This window comes from Vigna unguiculata, chromosome 9, assembly GCF_037176805.1.
Source record: "Vigna unguiculata cultivar grain cowpea cultivar isolate G323 ecotype 2 chromosome 9, ASM3717680v1, whole genome shotgun sequence".
Taxonomy (NCBI): Eukaryota; Viridiplantae; Streptophyta; class Magnoliopsida; order Fabales; family Fabaceae; genus Vigna; species Vigna unguiculata.
Window position 1 is genome coordinate 42028862 of NC_140800.1, and position 13818 is coordinate 42042679.

At 29.2% G+C, this 13818-nt stretch overlaps 1 protein-coding gene across 1 annotated transcript; it reads left to right on the top strand.

Annotated features, from left to right (window-relative positions):
* Nucleotides 1-11066: 11066 nt before the first annotated feature.
* On the top strand, nucleotides 11067-12930 carry LOC114163924 (CBL-interacting serine/threonine-protein kinase 25-like). Its single transcript, XM_028048316.2, has one exon. It carries the CDS (start codon nucleotides 11358-11360, stop codon nucleotides 12702-12704), a length of 1347 nt encoding a protein of 448 aa, XP_027904117.2. The 5' UTR covers nucleotides 11067-11357; the 3' UTR covers nucleotides 12705-12930.
* The last annotated feature ends 888 nt before the right edge of the window (nucleotides 12931-13818 follow it).

A 13818-nucleotide genomic window follows, 5' to 3' on the forward strand; every position in this document is an offset into this window, starting at 1 on the left:
ATACATTTTCAAATCAAAAATATGCACAAAACTATATAAATATTTCTATTCATATTTTTATTAATTAAATTTGAAGTTTTTAAAACATTTGAATATTTTTTTATATTTATATACAAAAACAAGATGAAAAACCAATATAAAAATCAAAATGTCACGTCCTTTAAATTGAATAATTTTATTAAATAAAACATCACATAAATATAATATAAAATGAAAAATCAGTATAAAAATCAAAATGTGACATCCGTTTAAAAGAATAATTTTATTAAATAAAATATCACATAAATATAATATAAATAAAGCACTGGACAAAAAGTATAAAGAAATTATCTATTATAATTATCCAATAATATATTGAAGAGGGATTAAGATACAAAACAGATGTCATAACCAGAATTTATACACATATTTATTCAAACTAGGAATTTGCTCACATAGCAAGAAATTATATTTAACATTATTCTTCAAAAAGGACTCAACGGTGAGCCAAAGTCCAACACAAGGGTTAGATTGCACAGCAATGTCCTCATATGCATGATGACCAACATGAATTTTCATATCTGCTCACACAAAAAATTTGGTAATCATTATAAAAAGAAAAAGGCAAACGTAAAACAGACATCAAACAGAAAGGTAAACTAGAGACAAAAATATTTTTTTAACATATTAACGAACAAACAAATATTAAAACAGGTTATGAACAAGCAAAATAGTAGACACCCAAAATATGTAATAGCAAACAATAAAACTTTATGACTCAATTATCCGAATATATATAATGAGATTGGATTCATGAGATGCTTATAATATTGTTCGATTAATGATGAGAACAAATATCAAAATCTTAGACAAATAAACAAAATAATAAATAAATTCATAAAAGAATTAAAGCATGACAAATCATTTAGATAATACACCATTTTTCAGTATTTAGTAAAAAAATTAACAAAAACTCAATTAAAAAACTCGTTTTTTTATAAAATTAAAACTTAATTAATTTTTTTAAAAGTTAATATTTTAAATAGTTCTGGAAAACCAAACAAGACAACTCTGGAAAACCGATGACAACTTCATTCCCAAGTGTACCAACGAAATTTCAATTACGTGTCTGTCTATGATTGAACTGAAAATGAATGATATGAAAACGAGAGCGTTAAGAGATGACAAGTGTCCATGTTTGTAGCTTAATTATTGGTTGTTTGATAGCAGTTTCGCGTTATTCCTCCTCGCACCATTGCTCAAACATCGCTGTACTGCAACGATTGGATGGCGACTTAGGAATTCACTCCAAAGAGACCAACAAAACCTAGAATATACTCCTGATCTTATTTGTTTTAATACATGCCTCTCAAATATAAAATTATTTAATTTTCCAATCTTCAATAAACCTCTCCCACAAATACCTTATTACACAACATTTTTAACTATTTAACTAAATTTATAATTTTTTACATTATTTATTCCTTCTTCTTTTTACTCCAAAATGAAATGTTAAAAAAAATGCAAAAGGTGAAGTAATGGGAAAGATTGGAAAATGGAGTGACCAAAAGTATATGGCAATAATCTATTCGCTACCGACTACTGGTTATGATGCTATGCAACTGAACCATGAAATCAGCAAAAACATAATGTTTCATTATTACCAAATTTTCTTTCGGATGTGACAAATAAAATTTACCTCCAATGCTCTCTAGACATGTATTTCAATAATTGAGTTTGAACTTTTCAAGTAAGGCTTCGGTTTCAAACTTCGTAAATAAAAATATCTTTTCGAAAGTTTTAGTCAATTTTGTTTTAATGAAAACTAGTTAAAGAATAAATGGATACATCATATACCAAAATAAAATTTTCATTTAATCATATTTTAAATATTTCGATTGTCTTGAGTTCGATTTCAATGTATTTTTATTTTGTCCCATCTTATTATTCCAACATTACATAGAGATGCCCATTAATTAAGACCTAATAAAAGGTGTATCTTTCTATCAAGACCTAAAGGGTGATTGATTCTATGGAGTAATGATCATAAGAAGGAACATTTTCATTCACAGTAAAAAAAAAAAATTAATTGTTAGATAAACATGTAACATATAAAAGCTTTGTACTATACTTAGGCAAATTCAGACAACTATCCAGTCTAATAAACTGTTTGTATATAGTCTTATTATAAAAAGAATAGACAGATGGTCAACTGAATAAAATAATATACATAATGGTCCAAGCCGTCTACCAATAGTGTATAATGAAAAACCATTAACTCCAAAACTTACCAAATTACAAGCGAAGCTCCTATTGTCTTCCCACATATACATAGGATTTGGGCTTGGCCCAGACCCATCTAGAATCTGAACATTGACCCAACATAACTAAAGGGGGTCCAGCCCATAAGAAAAGGCAGACACAATTAATGAATTTATAAATACATATGGACCCCAACAATTAAAAGGTAAGTTTTCATTCATTCACCAATATGAGATTTGATGTTTGAGAACCCTTGATGACTTGATCGTCCTTTCCGTAGGTAACCCCTTAAGGATTCAGACAACCAACATTAAGAAAAGACGCACACAAGTCAAGAGAAAACCAGTCCAAGAAATCAACGTTTGGGATAAGATATAATCTGTATTTCTGACATTCTGTTGTTGTTTTCCATAAACAAACCCTAAAGTAATTATTATATAAGTTTGAAAATCCATTTACAACCTTGTTATAGCGGATGATATCTATGGAAGTAAATACACATATTCTAACCCTAATCCCGACGAGCTCCTAAAATATCAATATACTATTTTTCATATATCAGAACACCATCTATTTTAAGATGTTATGTTATTAAAATGTCTTTTATTTATTACAAGCTGCCACGTGTTTGTTTTTTTTCTTCAGGTTGCTTATAAAAAGTATTTTATCGATAAAAATATTAAATGTTAAAAAGAAAAACTTATGTAATTTTCCTTTTACGGGAGATGGTCCTACAAAGTGCACAAATTTATTGTTTCTTATTATTCAAATTTGAAAATATTGATTTGATAGACATAACTTCATTGAAAAAAAAGAACATGGCATATTAATTGATGCGAAAATGACATAAAAAAGAGAGGTTAATGTAATGGAAAGGTTTTGAAGACAGTTGTGAGTGGAAGGGAAAATAACGAAAGATACAGTTATGGTGGTTTGAAGCGTGGTCCATGCTGCTGCAGCAAACATGAAAGGATAGCACCATTTAAATATGTAGGTTACACTTCAACTTCTCTCTAAATGTTTTCTTTTGTTTTATATTTTCAAATATTTAATACTAATAAAGTTAATTTACATGATATAAACTAATTTTATGAGAATGAACAATGTTTAAACTATTTCTTAATAGTTTTAATCACAACTACTTGTTGTGAGACACGATAATATTATTTAGATCGATACTTTTTTTTTTTATTATTTGGAAACATGATTAAGGAAAAGATAGTTTTAGCATAAAGGATACACGTGACATGTCGAAAAACATAAGAAAAAAATCAATATGGTTACAAAAAAATATCAACACTGCATACAAGTGAAGAGCCACGTGGAATGACATTTGTGCTACATTTTATGCAACAATAAAATAGAATAGTCGATTTCATGGTAATAATTTTTACTTTTTTAGAACTATATAAAAAGTAATAAAAATTAGTGCGATAGTTATATTTTTATTTTAGTTCTGGAATAAAACTCTAGTTTTTTTAAGGTATAATGCTCTTAGTCTAGAAATATTAATAAAAGTACACGTTTTTTATTGGATATTGTTGTTAGTACATAAGATAGATTAGTTAGAAAAAATAGATGAATTAAATTACGTAAATGTGTGAAAATAATATAACTATAAAAAAAATTCAAAACTATTTGTTTTAGTGATTTTAATTTTATATCTTTTTTATTAAAAAAACTCACATGCCAATCACTATTCCACCAACAGGTCAATGAAAGTGTAATCTATTATCGAATAATTATTAAAATACACATAATTACCCAATCTTGCTTAAAAAATTTCAACCATAGGAAGTATATTTTCTTACCCACCCAGTAACATACCTAACAGTATAAAATGTCAAAAGAAGAAATTTGGGTTTTTTTACTAGAACCACTATATGTAGTGGTTCTCCATGGCATCTTAATGCAAGGTTGGTTGGTGAATTCTTGTATTGCAACCTTGTTCTTGATTGTCCTAAGTAGATGGAAAAGGAAGATAGAATGTAGAAATCATCGAAAATTGAAGTTTGGTTTTAGAAAGTGATGTGATTATGTGAGGTTTGGAGGGATTAGCTCACCTTTTGGGACCAAACCTAAATCTCTTTCTTTCCACCTGTCTACACGAGAGGAGCGTGATTGGAGTCGCTGTCCTCATCCTTCCAAAAATTTTAAATTTTGTATATTAGAAATTTATGCGTGCATTAAATATAATAAAAAATAAAATTATTAATATATATTTTTACTTTCTATTTTTTTTAATTATTTACATTTTGTGTTTGTTTTCCATTTTCTTGTATTGTCTTCTGTTTATACAGAAAAAATAAATAAATATAAATTTATTATTCTCATTTTATTTTTTATGTTTTTATTGTTGAAAAAATTATATAACTTTATATTATCTTACGTTGATAGTAAAATATTATTTTTATAGTGCAATATTATTTTTATTTTATGAGTTTTTTTATTAATTATTCTATTAACATGAGATGAAAAAGTTATCTTTTATGTGTTTTTTCTTAATCAGATTTTAATTTCGATAATTTTCTTTAATTTTGAACTCTATTTTAACTAAGTATATTAATAAAAAATAAAGTAATAAAATTATTTTTTAAAAGTGGTGAAAGGGAACCTATAACACAAATTTAATTTTTTTTACCTCTTCAGAATTATAATTCTATATAATTATTCAATTGTTTAATTAGAAAAGTTTTTTATTAAAAATTAAAGAATAATATATAACAAATGTCATATTAATTCATTGGAACATGATTAAAAAAATATCCTTAAATATAAGAATATTTAATGAGTAAATTAAAAAAGTATATTTAAAATAGATCTATATCAAAATACAATTTTAAAATTATTATTTTGTTGAAAAAAAAAATATTCAACAAAATTTCAAAACTAAATTATGTAATTCTACTTTTGTATTTTTTTTAATGATAATGAGTTAGATATATAAAATTTAAATATGGCAAGATTCAGCCATCTTATATACTTATATGGTTATATGGAAATCAACTGAAGCTACCATGTTTTATAAGTATCATTCAAATAATTTATATATTCTAAAGATGGTATTTTAATATTTGTACGACTTTCTTCGTGATCTTTTAATTAAAAATATTTTATCCATCATCTACTTTTTGAAAATTTCAGTTAAAATATTATAAAGGTTGTGATCAAAATAATAGTTGTGAAAAAGTTTCTGTAGGACCACATTTTTTTTTATTCTTTAGAATTGGTTTGTCTCAATCGAATTATAGAACTGTAATTAATTATAGTTTTTTTAAAGACTTGATTATCATCTTCAATTTTGTATTATTATTTTTATTAAAATGTATGAATCCCAAATTATGTGCAACATGATGTCATTTAGGCAGTAATATTTATTAAAGACAAATTTGTTCCTCCACCATTATATTCTTAATTCTTATGTGCTATTATATCTTTTAACTAAACATGGTGATTAAAAGAAAACCATTCAAAACTACCAAATCAAGTTTATGCTAACTATAATTCATCGTGGTTGGATTTTATAAACTCAACTTAATGCAATTTTTATAAGCATCATATCTAGTATCACTCCAATATTCCCACCATAAGCTCACTTATCCTAATTCCTTATAAACAAATTTAAAACTTTAATGTGAAAATATTAAATTTTAGTTATTTTTACACATGACATGTATTGTATAGATAATACGTGTTTAAAATATTTAGGAGATATAAAATTATGTATAAAATTACATCTCTAAATTGTTCAATCTTAAAACAAGTTATAATTTTTTTTCCCAAAGTTTAGATTCAACAACAAAAACATAAATGATAAAGCACCAAAAACGAACAGAAGAGTCACACACAAAATTTTATTGTAAAGACAAAAATACATAAAGATGATTGAATTAAAAAATAAAATAATCCACCATAAAAGATTTTACAAAATTGATTTCCAAATCATATATAAAAGCGCGAGAACAATTGATAGAGTTTTAACTTCAACGAAATATTTACTAAAAGATGTGAATAATGGTTAAAATGTTTGCCTTTGTTCCGTATATTTTTTAATTGTTAAAATTTATTGAAAACTCTAAAGTTAAGAGAGAAAATAATTAAATGAAAGGTGAGTCTCACACTTTATTTTTAAGTTATCCAAATTAGAAAAATAAGCTTATAGTATATTTAATATTAAAATATTTTCGTATTTTAAATTTCATAAGTACTATTTATATATTATTTAGTTATTTTTAACATAATAATATTTTTTTTCTAACAATTATTGCCACTTATTGTGAGGGTGAGATAGTTTTGCACTTAAGCTTCTAATAATTGAGTATCCTATGGCAAAGAACAACCCTAAACTATTATGCCTTTTATTTTTGCCATTTTATTTATTTATTATCATTCTAAAACATTTAAATAATAACAATTATATTCTTATCAATTATGTCCAACTTCAAAAGGAAAAGAATATATGAAATGTTTGAGTAACAAACAAGATAAACGCAATTATTCTAAGACATTTCAATACAAACAAGAACATTTTATTATAAAAGAAATATATATATATATAAAGATGGGTCGGAGTCTATAGTTTAACTATTTGCACTTAAAATCTAAGCAATGGATGATCCTGTAAGTGAAAAACAACTCAAAACTCAGTATATATAGAGTTTAATTAGAAAAAAGACATTAATTAGGGCAATAATTTAAATAGAATGATGATTAATTATGGAGGTGTACCAGAAAGTCATTATTTTGATTGATGGCTCCACAATCCATGGAATAATTTCAGTTCACTTCAGTCACTTGCAAGCTTTATATAATACACCTACCTTTCCAACTGGACTCTTTCACACCGTTAGATTGATTCTAATTATTAATGAAATATTAAGTTTAATAATAATAATATAATAATAATTATTATTATTATTATTGAGCTGTGGTTCAAATTGATGGACTCATCGATGTTCTGTGGCTATTCAGGAACCAGACGAAACCTCGAATTTAAAAATAATATATATATATATATATATATATATATATATATATATTTTTCTTGCTAAAAAATACAACATAAAAAAGAACAGTGAAAAAAAGTATTCTAAAAAAATTAATGAGAAAAAAAAAACTATCTTAATTGGAATCTGCGTACTTTGAATTGTGTTTGAATTTACATTACAATTTTAATATAAATTTTAGTTAAAAAATCAGGAAAGAATCTTCTGATCAATTCATAAACTTGCTTATATACTGTGGTTCAGAAAACAAATTGTGTATTGAGAAAAATATTTAATAATCTTTCTGTAAAATCAATAATCCTTTGTTTGGACACTATGCAGAATTTCCATACATTGTAAACTGATTTACATTGTAAGTTCAGACGACAACAAATGTCATTAGAGTATTATAATATTAACCCCTACATTTACATGAAAAAATTGATTGTTCTGGGATAGAGTTAAATGATCACTTAAATAATTTTTTAAGCTTTTTATGTCTTTTATTCTGTTAGGTTGACTGATCAGATCGTAAATGTCAAAAGTTCTCAAGTCTGTATGAATTTTTTATTAAAGTAATAATTGTTGTAATTAATGTGATATGAAAAGATATAATAATTAGATCTATATTTATAATTTTTTCACGTATTATGATTAAGGTTGATATAATTAGGATTTAATTGTTTTTAATCTTGATTAATTATCCCTTTATGTTAATTAGATGATTTTGACGAATGTCATTTAATTTTACTATGTTGTGGATCAAGCGGCTTGACGCATGATCTGTATGAAAGACTTGCGATCAATCCAATTTGATGGTAATGGTATTGAGAAGGGCTTTGGCCTGTCTGAACTAGGCTAGTTCGTTAAACTGACAATACTTGAGATTAAGGCGTAACTAAGCGTCTAGTGATGTCTCTTAAAACTTTTTTAAAATAAACTCATGTGACCAGTGAATGCTTAATGTCATGTATGAATTTTCTTTTAAAATAATCTTACGTGGTTAAGGATGTAAAAAATATTCGTATCCGTAGATACTCGTACCCGCTATAACATAATTTAAATTAGAAAAAAATTAAAAATTATTATTAAAATATTAACACATTGATTTTGAATGAATTATTTTTTATCAATTGATTCTAAAAAATCTTCATTTTTTTGTAAATTGACATTCAACACCATTTAAATGAGTTATTTGAATTTTGTTTGAAATTTATGAATGATATGTATTGTATTTTATTTGAATTTATGGTTAAAATATGTTGTTAAATATTATTTTTTTTTTATAAATACCTGTAGGTACCCATGAATTTTAAAAAAATGTGAATAATGAATATCCGCACGAATATGGAGTCAGATACAAGATGTATATTTATCCACTAAGTAGGGTACCCTACCCACCACATTAATATTTCTACACGTGCTCAATCGATCAACCGAGCATTATAGTACAATATTCAAATGAAAGACAAACTATTGAAAAAACAAAAAAGTGAATAATCTTTGAAAAACCTTAAGTGTTTGTAGATAATTTTCTTGTAATAGTATTTTGTAAATTTGTTTATTAAATTTTCATATAATTTTAAGATTTTCCGAAAAGAAAAAATTGCAGGGGTTTTTTATGCATTTTATTGTGAACGATGAAATAACAGATAAGAGTTTATATTCACTGTACATGTGAATTGTTGAACATTCATATTTGGATGACTTTCCTACAGATGAGCTTTTATATTCATTCACTTTTAGTCAAATCTTAATCATAAAGTCAAGTTGTGTGTTGTGCCACTTTAACCTGTCTCCTTAGCGTTGCCTCACCGTTTTTTTGACCTAGTGCATTTACCCTTATATTGCGAATTAAATTCTTTATGCCATTAATTTACGCTTTCTACCATTTTAATGCCTTATTTTTCTATCCCTTAATTATCACTCTTGTTACCTAAAAACTTCAACCCTAGTACATTGATTTTTTTTTTTATTGACATTGCCTGGACGGTTTTTTTTTAGACTTATTTTAGAACATAAAAATTAAAAATATCATATTCTCTTTAAAATGTTACTATTATTGTTGTTTCTTGCTCCGAAATATAGAATTTTGTGAACAACTAAGTTTTTGAATGTCTTCAAGATAAAAGAAATTAATTAATAATGTCATTGCCGAAAAATTTTGTCATAGCGATAGCTATGGAAAAACAGTTATAAAATAATATTGATAGGTACGTATGTAAAAAGAAGTAGCAATGAGTATATTTGTCAATGTTTTCTCGTGAATATATTCATTGACAAATATTGATATTTTCAGCAAATTCATATATGTGAAAAATAAACCTCAAATTTTAGTAAAAATGGTGATGGAATATACTGGTCGAAATGCTTTGATAATATTTATTTTCATAAATGTTATTTTCTTACAAACAAACATAAAAATAAGATGTATCGTTCATCTCAACGATAAATATAAAATTAAATTATTTTATATTATCAAGTTTACCATTGTAAAGTTATAGAACATAGTTAAGAGTAATGTCGTTTTACAAATTTGAAATAATTGACATGGCAATCGCAACTATTGTATGAAATACACTGCTATATTTTCAAATAGGTTATTTTCATCTACAAATCATATATAAATTCTTGTAATTATTTTTTTCCAAATATATCTACATTTTTTTTCATTAACAGTCAACTGTATCATATTATTTTTTTTATAAAAATAAGATATATCTTGAAATATTATATTGTTCACGTAGTAACAGTATTTTAACTTTGTTGTTTTTTTTTGTCTATTTTTCTTTTCATAGGTTTTGACGAATGTTTGAAGTTCTTCCCGCTACCTTTACCCCATCCCTGGTCGGAGTGTTTTTTAAATAAAAAATTATATATAGACACTTTTTATTTTTGTTTTTTTATCTTTATTCAACATTTAATAAAAGTGATTTTTTATTTATTTTTTCTTAAAATATATTATAATATAAAATAAAAATTTAATTTTATTGATGATGAATAGATATAAAGTGAAAAATTAAGTTTACATATCATAACTATTTTAAATACTCTACCAACTATAAATCATATAAAAAGATTGCAAAAATTAAATTCTGAAACACGGAGTTGATCCGTGAACCTTAGAGACCATATTAAAATAAACAAATTGCAAAAATAAAAATCTTAGGAATAAATTATACTCCCAATATGAACAAGCAACTAAACCCTAACACATTGAATCGCAATCGCAAGTAATGAACCATCAAATCAGGCCCAACCAAACATTTTTCAGTCCTCCCTTATTTAATATTTTTAACAATAACAATAATAAAAAGTGTACCATTAATTTTTAATATGTATTTATATTTATTAGACGAGGAAAAGGAAGAGGAAAAAGTCAACAAATTTAGCAAAAGAATCTCATTGACTAGAAAGTAGTTGCTCAAAACCACAAAATTATTAAAAATAAAAACCCCTTAGTTGGTTCTAGGAGACCCGCAAAAAATTGCTCCTAACTTTGATGAGATTCACATAAAAGGAATCATGAGAAATAGTATATTTGTCTAAAAAAGCATAAAGAAAATTATTTTGCAAAGCAGTGAAGAGTTTTAAACAATGTAGAGAAGGTTTTAGTGATATTAAGATCTTAATACCCTGGATTAGGAAAAGAGAAAACAGCAGGGTAGTGAGAATTTGCAATTATGTTAGGTGGTTAATTGCTTGATGAGTGAATAAAAAAAGGTAGAAGATGGGTTTTGTGCAGTGAGATGAAGAAGGAAATGACACTTTAACCCCAATAATGCAAGGTGGCCCATATAGAGATGGGTGAGGTTATGGGAGAGCCATACATTTATCTATCAAACTATGGGTTTCGGTAAGCCCCACCAAAAGTAAATACCGGCACCTCCAATGGTTTCCACACCCTAAAACCAGTTAACCATCACTCACTTATAAGTGCTTCTCTCCTCCAAACATTTTTTTAACAAAAGCTTTCTCAAAAATCAAATCCACCCCTCTCTCTCTCCTAAACAAAATGGGGTTCCAGAATCCACCGCACAGCACCTGAAAAAGGAAGAAAAAGTGTGTTGGTGGGTTTGGTTTTGGAGTGATCATAATCATCATCATCGTCATCAGTGAGTGAGTGAGTGGATGATGGAAGAGTGTCAGACGGTGTTCGGAAAGTACGAGTTGGGGAGGCTTCTGGGGAAGGGGACGTTTGCCAAAGTGTATTATGGGAAGCAGATAAGCACAGGCGAGAGCGTGGCGATCAAAGTAATGAGTAAAGAGCAGGTGCGGAAGGAAGGGATGATGGAACAGATCAAACGCGAAATCTCGGTTATGCGTTTGGTTCGACATCCAAACGTTGTCGAACTCAAAGAGGTGATGGCCACAAAGACAAAAATATACTTCGTCATGGAATACGTCCGTGGCGGCGAACTCTTCGCCAAAATCTCCAAAGGCAAGCTCAAAGAAGATCAGGCCCGCAAATATTTCCAGCAATTGATCAGCGCCGTCGATTACTGCCACAGCAGAGGGGTCTCCCACCGCGATCTCAAACCCGAAAATCTCCTCCTCGACGACGACGAAAACCTCAAAATCTCGGATTTCGGTCTGTCCGCACTGCCCGAACAGCTTCGTTACGACGGACTCCTCCACACGCAGTGTGGAACCCCTGCCTACGTGGCGCCGGAAGTCTTGAGAAAAAAGGGTTACGATGGGTCAAAAGCCGATATCTGGTCCTGCGGCGTCGTTTTGTACGTTCTTTTGGCTGGCTTTCTCCCCTTCCAACACGAGAATCTGATGACCATGTATAACAAAGTCCTGAGAGCGGAATTCGATTTCCCACCCTGGTTTTCTCCCGAATCCAAGAGGTTGATCTCCAAGATTCTCGTCGCCGACCCTGCCAAGAGAACCACCATTTCCGCCATCACGCGCGTCCCCTGGTTCCGCAAAGGCCTCCCGTTGTCCTCCGTCGCCGACACATGTCAGGTCGACAACCAAGACACGGTTACGGAGGAACCTAATAGTATTCCCAAGGTTCCCAAGTTCTTCAACGCCTTCGAGTTCATCTCCTCCATGTCGTCGGGCTTTGATCTCTCTGGCCTGTTCGAGACCAAGCGGAAGACGGCCACGGTGTTCACCTCCAAGTGTTCCGCGGTGGCGATTATGGCCAAGATCGCCGCGGCAGCCAGGGGGCTGAGTTTTGCAGTGGCGGAGGTGAAGGACTTCAAGATCCGCCTCCAGGGGACGGCGGTGGGAAGGAAGGGGCGGCTCGCGATCACGGCAGAGGTGTTCGAGGTGGCACCGGAGGTGGCCGTGGTGGAGTTTTCGAAGTCCGCCGGCGATACCTTGGAATACGCCAAATTTTGCGAAGAAGACGTTAGGCCTGCGCTGAAGGACATTGTCTGGACGTGGCAAGGGGATGCCACGTGGGCTGCTAACGTGCCCGGCTGTCACGGTGAGGAGTGTCAAAAGGCGGTCGTTAGCACTGTATAATTAATTAGTTAATTAGTTAATTATAATTAGTGTGGCAGATAGATACTGTGACACGTGCTAACTAATTTTGTTGTGCTTTGGGCTTTGAGTTTGTCGCCTTTCCTCTTTATTCCCTGCCCAAATTTTAGAAAGTAGGGTTTTGCACCTCTTCAAGGTGAGACTGTATATAAATTGTAATTATTGTGGTGCTGTTACTTTTCAAATGCAAGCCATTACCCTCTCCCAAGCTATTCTCTCCTATAATTGTTCATATTCTGATGCAGTCATAAATTATATAAAAATCAATAATTGAATTTGTATAATAATTTAAAATTAAATAAGTATGAATTATTTTTATTTAAAAGTGATCACAAAACCGATTATAATATATTTTGATGCCATAAACGTCATTATCAAATATTGGTCGAAATTCAGTTAATGTTATTTTAGGTTTTAGAAAAAGAATTCAGACATTTTTTCTCTGCACATATTTGAAATTTGACCATTCATATATTGGAAGATTAATTGTCTGTGGTAGACAGAATCCGGATTGTTAGTCAAATTATGCTTCGATGTTTTGTGTGCTATCATATGATGTTTTTCCAACATATGGATATTAAGTGAACTGCTGCATAGTTCTCGCCCTTTTCTCCGAAGATTCATGTCCGAACATGTTATAAATTGCAGGTGAGAGATAATATAACTATTGTAGCGTTGTTTATTCCAAAAAGTATAAAAGTCTAATTTTATGTACTTACTTAGCAGAAGATAGGAAAAATTGAGAGTCTCAGTTCAAACTTTTTGTGCAGTTTTCAGTTAATTTCCCCCTTAGGCTCTGTTACTTCTCGTACATGTTGTTAGTCAAATTCAGAGTTCAAAATTTAAACCTAAATTACGAGAAATTGTGATGATGAGGTCAATTCTTACATATGACAAAAAGAATATTATTGTATTAAAATGAGCTAGGTTCAAGGCATTTTCAAATGGGAAGATGACAAGTTGAAGCAGAAGCATCCAAGATGAAGAATTTATACAAATAAGAGGACCCACAAATCTGACCCAAAAGTTTGTGGGTGAATTCATGAGATAGATGAGGATGAAAGCCAAATCCTTTGGAACAGTTACCTCAACAAAA

Excerpts from the sequence above, each read along its gene's own strand:
- LOC114163924 (XM_028048316.2), top strand. The coding sequence starts at position 11,358 with ATGATGGAAGAGTGTCAGACGGTGTTCGGAAAGTACGAGTTGGGGAGG.